Here is an 8797-nt window from a genome sequence, read left to right as displayed (position 1 = left end):
TCTCCGTGGGCATGAAGGCAAGGAGTGTGACGGGCGACACTTCTTCAGAGTCAGTAAGTTTCTTGGCCTCTTACTTCACCTGTCCAACTGTCCATAGATTAGGCTGTTGTTTTGGTTTGTTAGTTGGGTGAAGATGGCACCTACCTCCCCCCGCCCCCTTGTCATGAGCTAAAACCTTGAATGTCATGATGGTTCGTAAATGTTTACATATTTACAGTGATGTAGGAATGAATATGTGTATATTGTATTTTGATAGTAGTAAATACCAAGACATACACAATTTCGTTGTAGAAATAAAACAGATATTGTGATTTGTACGAAGAATTAATTAAAAAATTATTAGACTGATAGAGCGAAAGAAGTTTATTGAACATGCAAAAGGCAAACTAGACTAAGGAATGGTTGTGGCTGTACTACCGCATCAATGTACAAATCGTTCTATATATTTTCTTGTGAAACTACTTCATTTCTGATTAAGAGGACACAGTTACAGATTACCTTCTTAATCATGAGTTGGATATGTGTTTTTCATTATTAATTTAGTAGATGAATATTTCAAGCTAGACATTTATTCAGTTCTTAGATTTTTTTTATTATTATTATTTTTTTTTATTTTTTTTTTTGTCTTACGAATTCAGTAGCTATATTGATAACTGAAGATGTTATAGTCAGGCGATCGGCACAAAAAACAACTGCCATAGACAACCTCGGTTTGTGCCACGATATCTTTACTTGCACTATCTTGCATCGTCTTCGTACCCCTCCCCTACCCGAAATACCCTCCCCCCCTCCATTCCCTCCCCCCGTGACCCGTAGGTGTTGTCATAGCCCGAGGAATGTTGTGGTGTGAGTTAACACGTGTGTGGTGAGCACCTTTGCCGTCAGTAGTGCCAGCTGGTGGTGGCGAGGGAACATGTGGCGACCCTTCCGCAGATGGAATCGTGACCCGCGAGACTGCTGATCGTGTTCGTTTATCTCAATACGATGGATGTCCCCGCATGCGTAGCCACCCCGGTAGCTCCTTGGCGATGTTTCGCTGGGTTTACTGGAGTTTAGATCTTGCATTCCGTGATGCTGTTGTTTCGTTTTCGTGATCTGTTCACGTTCACCTGCACTTTTTTAGCGACATCTCCTCCCTCTGACAACTGTGACTGATAGTGTGTCATGAATTTGAATGCGCTTGCATAATGCATTTTATGATTTTTATCATATTTTCTCAAGTATCTGAATTTTTAAAAATCACATCCTATGTATTGGATCTAACATTACAAGTAAGTTCTGCAAAAATGCCCTCTCTCTGACTGTCTAGATTTCTTAAACTGGTTATCTTTATAAACCATAAGAAATGTTAAGACCACAAAACAAAAACAAAAAGGACTATAAGCGACACAGGAGTATGGCTAGCTTCAATGTAGTCATGTGAAAGAGAAGAGAAATAGAGATAAAAAGAGGAAGAGAAGGTTGATAGCAAATAACAGCATAAAATGCATGAGTGATAATTTCAGGAAAGGTTTAGTGATCACTTTAGTCTCAAATGCTATCTTAAAATAGATTGCAATTCAGGATTAGTAAGGTTTTCAGAGTACCTTTGTAAGGTATCGAGTGAAGTAACAAAGCAGTACAGCAATGATTTTTAAAATCTTAACACTCATTTCTGATAAATAGACAGATTGATAATTTTTTGAATAAACGGTATATGAGCCTCTCTTAGATTGGTGTGAATAAATGACTCTTACTTGTGTGACCGAATGCCGTAGAATATAGTGAGTGTAGGCCTCATGCTGAATCCTCCGTCTTCTGTTGAGATGCAGTGCTGATGATATTGGCTTTTATCTAAAAAGGATTTGGATTTTCCTGCATCCTTTCACGCATCCAGATGTCACTGAATGTCAATTAAGAATGATTTTCTTGATGCATGTTTCTCTGCATTATTTCAATTCAGTTATGATATTTAGAAGAAAACAGCACTAATCTCATGTCTTTCTTCCTATATATACATTTAAAATATCTTAATAATACCCTCGTCCCAAATAAACACGCGTATTAATATATTTTTTTACAGGTATCCCCTCAAATTTTGTGTAATGTATTTCTTATGTTTCAAAGAAAACGGCAGAATCTAATATCTTATGGGGTACTACTCTAGGTTCAGGTGGGAAGAAGAACCGGCAGAAGGAGCGGCGGCTGATGAAGGGTTTCAACCTCGGCGTGAACTCCATCACCCCGCACCTGAGCATCGCCAGTGCCACCGTGCTCCCGGCTACGGCTGAGGTAAGACAGGGCGACGTCTGCAGATATTGGTAAATAGTACGACGGAATTGGTATAAAAAGGTTTATTGGATCAACAAACAATACAGGTGTTGTTGAATAAATACGATTTTCTTTTGTCGAAATATCGATATATGATACTTCCCCAGTTAACAGATACTAAATATCTCCAAAAATAATTTCTTTCAGAATAACCACCTCACATATTAAGATTGTAAGTAATTCTATAATTCCCCATTTGATCAAAAGTCTGGATCCTTCACCGTTGTTTGCCTTTTCTCTTCCCTCATCAACGTCGTCGATTTTTTTATTCCCCTAACAAATAATGACTGTTGATTGCCCCTTCACCCATTTGACTGACAACTTAAGGTGCTGGAAATGTTCAGTGTAACGTGCAACCTCCATCACCTCCCTAATGTCACCTCCAGAGCAGACCGATGACTGACCACACTATTCTGTCCAGCACCGGAAATCAAGTAGTACAGACATGTCGTCCGGCTCGACCGCTGCTCTCTCTGTATATATAAAGATTATATCAAATCCCTTTTCTTTTAAGCACAGACACACGTACCGCTCCGTGAACACACACAGCTGGTAGTTTGTCACTCCCATAACCACACACTTGCGCACATTGCATATGACAACACAAATGCATATACTTTCTACTTAATTATATGGTAGGACATACAGTACATGCACACGAATTCGTGCATGCGCACGTATACATATTTTTCTCTACAGTTGTTTTTATACTCTTGTAATGTCAACATAAATGTTATGTTACATACTTTCTAATGTGTTTTTTTCTAGTGTGAAATAAAATCATGGATGACATTAATCACGAGGCTCCTCTGTGTGCCCACACAATCCTGTCATGTCACAAAAGTCTCAGATCCTTTTTTGCGATTTATGATGACCTTTGGTGTGAGCCGCGCCGGAGGGAGCTGCGCCGGCGCGGCACGTGACCCTTGGCTGGGCTGACCATGCCCTCCTGGTGCCCGCAGGTGGTGGAAGCGGCGGTCAAGCGGTCGCCGGTCAACAAGCTGGCGAGGCTGGCGCGGCTGGCGGAGGCGCGCCTGGGTCGGCCCACCAGCAAGAAGCGGTGGGGGACCCTCGTGGAAGCCGCCAAGAACGCCAAAGTAAAAAAGTTGTTATCCAGGTCCCGCTCCGACGAGTCGCTCTCCTCCGACCCCGGCAACGAGATCACCGCTGACTCCGAGGAGGCTCGGGGGGGCTCCGGGACCCCCACGCCCCTCCAGAGCCTCCCTCCGGTGGGCATCCTTCGGGGAGGCAGCGGTAGCGGTAGCGGCGGCGCCGGCGGCGATGGGACGACGGAGGGCGGGCGGCGGGAGCGCGCTGGGCTGGGCGGGAGCGGGACGATGCACCTGGACGCCGCCGCCCTCGTGAGCCAGCAGGACCACGCCTCGCGCCCGCCCAAAAACTCCGTCAGCTTCGACAGGGCGGCGTTGGGCGGGGGAGGGGGAGGGGCCAGCAGCAGCAGCCCCTCCCACTCCTCCAGCGAGGCGGACCCTCCGCCTCCGTACCCCTGGCCACGCCCTGCTGCGGTTACCGCCGCCGCCGCTAACCTAACCAGCGAGCCGCCTGCACCCACGTCGCCGTCCTCGGGGGGCAGTAGCGCGGGCGGCAACATGCCCGCCCTGCCCGTGAGCGAGTCCTCCGAGCCCCTGGTGGGCGGGGGGCGGCCGGCGAACGGTTCCGTGCAGCCGCCGCGCCTGCCGGGCATCCAACCCGTCAACCGCCACATGGCCGCCGGCTGGCTCTGATGCTCTCCAGGTGGGTCAGGGGAGGGTGGGGAGGCACTCGGGTCCCCGGATCCCTTGCACGAATCAAACACTTGTGCACATTACTTGGCTTGGTCAGATTGGTACCACAGCACATACCTTCACACACACATACATATGCACATTTTTGTGTCTCCGAGCTTTCGATGTAAAACGAATCCCATTCTTTTCATATCAAGGAAACTCTTGTCCCTTCAAAGAAGATTTCACGGCCCCTGACACGCACCCATTCCACGGCTCTTTACACTCACTGCAGGAAACACTCTTCAAATGTCTTTTTTGAGCTCACCATGAGTTACCTTGACCTCCAAGAGGTCAAGCTATCGGTAGGGAATACAGTATTATATGGAAGTTCAAATGCAATATGTCAGACAGGTCTGGGCAGCGTCAGACGGCCGCCTTCATCGCGGCAGTGCCCAGAACAGACGAGGCCACTCATGATGATCTCAAAAAAGAACGTTAGAAAAGTTTAACGTAGTGTTAAGACCGCTTGGCTCCGCGTGGAGGGAGCCACGGAGCCCTCTCTGAACAGGATCAAAGTTTACTGTTTAACAAATACAGTTTTCTTACACGTCTCTCTCTCTCTCTCTCTCTCTCTCTCTCTCTCTCTCTCTCTCTCTCTCTCTCTCTATATATATATATATATATATATATATATATATACATATATATATGTATATATGTGTGTGTGTGTGTGTGTGTGTGTGTGTGTGTGTGTGTGTGTGTGTGTGTGTGTGTCTGTGTGTACACACAAATACACACACACATATACACGCATGCACGCACGCACGCACGTACGCACGCACGCACGCACGCACGCACGCAGGCACGCACGCACACACACACACACACACACACACACACACACACACACACACACACACGCGCACACACACACACACACTCACACACACACATTTATATATATTTATTGCATTTGAAGGATAATCGAATTTCTCATGGACTATATCCGTAACAAGTGAATTGTGAACAATTTTGATTCCACTATGCTGCTCCATTTCAGTCAGTCAATCACGTCCACAGGATATCAAGCAGAATTGGACCAAATCATTTAATCAATTCGTTGCAGAATAAAGCAGTGTAGCCAGCCACGCCTCGTGCAGTGCTGACCCTGTGCCATTCTTTCCTTCCGCAGATACAAAGCTGTTTTGGAGTCTAAGCACAAGTTATCATCTGCCCATCTGTAAATAGGTCGAGCATCACCCCTGCGTCGGGGACCTGGCAACGCGACTCTGACCCTTCGACACTCAGCACATAAGGCTCATTTTCCCCCTTCGCTGTCATGTCCTGGGAAAAATGACCCTTATGCCAAACTGGTACAGAGGTCACAATCGCTTCTCGGATCCTGATGTTTCTCACTTACATTGTAAATAACCTAAAGGTGGGACTGGCGGGCTCTTCCCATGTTTATATGAGGTTTATAATGTTAATCCTGATGGCCGTTTTTAAGAGCCGTTGTGAAGGCGATGTGATAAACTAATTATATCTGAATATTTATCCCTCCTTAATCGTATATTCTAATTGTGGATTTAAGACTATAAATTTTTAGAGAAGGGTTTTATAAGAATGTTGTTGTTGAAATTACTACAGATTTTAACCATTCAGATTCTACCCCACGTTTGTGACTTGTGAAAACTGAGACTGGAAAAAACGCTCCACATGACACCCCATCGTGACTGGTGGACAATAAGCCAATGACAGTGCTTACCGAGACTTGTTGGAGTTGTGTCGACCAATCAGCTATCAGTATTGCAAGCTCAAGAACGCACATCTACTTTTAAGAATTGCTACTCAGAACGAGTGCCATTGTCACCTTTGTGTCCTAGAGACATAGGGAACATTATAGTATAACTAATGTTAATGTATTGGACAAAATGTTTAATGTAAACACGGGTTCAGATATGAAAGTACACTTTAGGCTTTTGTATAAATACACTCTTCATTTTCTAAAATAGTTGACGGCAAAGAGGCATTTGCACAAACATGTTTTACGTTACTAGGTAAACAAGTACTTGTGCTCGACGTGATCATTCTACAGTGACATTCTTCAACACTGCTGGTGCTAAAACCGTAATTTCCAGGCGGTCGCCGCGGACGCGTCGGAGGCACGACCGCCTCCAGCCGCACCATCAGCCGACGGTGTTCCGGCTGGCCCCTCTCTCCTTCCTCTCTCATTTCCTTCTTCTCTTGTAACCTTCTGAGTTGGAAAGCATGCGGGCCATCTTCCTCTTCTTTTGTGTCATGAGCGGTGTCTCAGAACCGAACACGCGCCGAGGGAGAGATGAGAGAGAAACGCTCTTGGTCACGTGAGAACCGCGACTGAGAACCAGACGTCTCGCTTGCCTCGACCGGCCGACTTCCGCGCATTTCGGTGATTTTTTTGTTCTTGAGGGAAGGTCTGGTCAGGATGTCGCGCCTCCGGGCAGGTGACTCACTCGCTGACATGTCAGCCTCGAAATGTGAAGGATTCCACACGCCTTACAGCCATCAAGCCTCGTCGAGTCTTTTGCCCCTCTGTATAAGTGATACTTGAGAGAAGGGAAATGTTCCATTCTGTGTCATATTAATATTTATTTTCCTCCATTCAACAAGGAGAATTGAAGGCTAAAAATGTATTTTCCTTTAAGATGCGGTCTAATTGTTTGAGAAGAGGACCCCGGAGAACCCTTCAGGGGAGACAGGGCTCTCCCCCGCCCTCTTCCAGGGTGACCCTCTAGCACCTGGACCCTCTCGGGCGCCGCAAGTGCTTTCGAGTTCACCTTTTCCCTCTCTGCGTGCATTCAATTCCGTTTCGCTTTGTTTATTTTCTCTTGTTTTGGCTGGATGGCTGCCACTTCAACTAGGTCGTTAGCGCTGAAATGGCCTCGTTGGTTCTCACACTCTCGAGACGGCGAGCAGTTGTCTGACACAAGCTGTTAGCTTGGTAACCCCAAAGCTTTTTTTCCTCGGTGTTGTAGAGAGGAAGTCAGCCTTATTCTTAAGGGATGAAGAGGTAAAAATTCCTCTAATTCTTTCTCCTTACTTATGGCCCTTGTCTATAAGTGTAAATGATGCATGCAAAAATTAGCAACACTGTGTAAATATTTGCTTTCAGATCTCTTTTTTGGCAACGAACACTTGGTGTCTCGTATGTTAGGCTAACGTATGGTTGTCAGAGTTCTGTGAAGATATACTTCTGTTGTTTTGACCGTTGATTTTGTCGCTTATACCAATATATAGCGCATATATATATCGTATACAATAACTTTTTTTTTACCCACGTTATGGTCGTTTTATGTTTTTGGGGTTAGGAATACTAATGTAATAAATATATTTGTAAGTTACAGTCCGGATTTAGAAAATAAATCGAGAAATAAACAGTATGTGTGAGTGGTATCAATGTTGCCAAATTCTTCTAGATGAAAGAAATAAAGGCTTCTGTAGTGTTACCAATTAAACCTTCGAAGACATAACTTCTACACAACCAACCTGTAACACGCGAAGGAGAGTCAAATGATGTTCTGTAGATCCTCGAGTGTCGACCATATTTTTATAACATTTGATATGAACCTCTCCCGATGATCCATTTCCACCTTCCTTCTGAGGGCGTCGATCTCTTCGTGGCGATGCGTCTCGCTTGCCAATCCTTCTTCGCTTTTCGCTGCTAGGAAGATGCTGGCATGAGTTAGGAATTATACATACATTCATACATATGTATTTGTGTCTATGTATATACACTTGTATATATAAATGTATATATATCTGAATTATTTGCATATATATTTATATTATGTATGCACACACACACACACACACACAAGCACACACACACAAGCGCACACACACAGTAGCGCACACACACAAGCACACACACACACATATATATATGTAATATATACATATATATGTATATATATGAATAGATATATATGTATGTATGTATTTACCGTATGTATGTATATACACACACGCACACACACACATATATGTGTATATATATATATATATATATATATATATATATATATTTGTGTGTATATATATGTATATATATACATTTATGTATATGTATATACACACATAATTATGTATGTATGTTTATGCATATATAAGAGACTATATTTAGATTGGGCGAAAGGCAATTTGCAGAGGGTAAATAAAGAAACAAAAAGTTTCTCATGTATCTGTGATGGAGTGTTGTGTTCGCTGGATCTCATTTGATGCCTTTGTCGGTCTGAATGTCGCTGGTGAAAGTAAATTTAGTGAACAGCGCTGAGTCAGACAAACGTGATTTTTAGTTCCATTCGCCGGGACCAGTCTAGATCCACATTAGCATTTGATATATTTCACACGATTGGTTGAGATTTCATCCGCCAGGTTCTCTTTAATTCGCAATCAGACGTCGAACGGCACAGACCTCTGGTATTTACCGTTTGTCTCTGCTGACGGTGATCGAGGTGATGGGCATTCAACAGTTTCTGCAAATTGCAAGCAAACAGTATCCACTGCTATGTACTTCGAGAACTAATGCGTATACACACAAGAAACGTGTTGTGCATTGAAATGGGAGGATGTAGAAGGGGAAACTATGAAATTCAGTCATACAGTATGCGATATTCTACCTGAGCTCCGGAATAGGGGAAACTAGGTCACCGAACCCTATTATCCAGGGTGAATTCGAGATCAGAAGAGACCGGGCAACAACTAGGAAGCAGCAGCCGATCCAG

The 8797-nt window shown here is 44.3% G+C and overlaps 1 protein-coding gene across 1 annotated transcript in view; it reads left to right on the top strand.

The window, feature by feature from the left end:
• The window catches only part of LOC125036256 (transient receptor potential-gamma protein-like), a 77651-nt gene extending 70198 nt beyond the window's left edge, over window positions 1–7453 (top strand). The window contains exons 11-13 of the mRNA XM_047628736.1: window positions 2147–2271; window positions 3273–4062; window positions 5227–7453. Of these exons, the coding sequence (XP_047484692.1) occupies window positions 2147–2271; window positions 3273–4052 (905 nt within the window). The 3' untranslated portion in view covers window positions 4053–4062; window positions 5227–7453. The remainder of the gene's footprint in view (window positions 1–2146; window positions 2272–3272; window positions 4063–5226) is intronic.
• Window positions 7454–8797: the final 1344 nt, after the last annotated feature.

This window comes from Penaeus chinensis, chromosome 20 (assembly GCF_019202785.1).
Source record: "Penaeus chinensis breed Huanghai No. 1 chromosome 20, ASM1920278v2, whole genome shotgun sequence".
Classification (NCBI taxonomy): Eukaryota; Metazoa; Arthropoda; class Malacostraca; order Decapoda; family Penaeidae; genus Penaeus; species Penaeus chinensis.
Note: the sequence above shows the minus strand (reverse complement) of the source record. Positions and strands in the feature narration are given on the sequence as shown.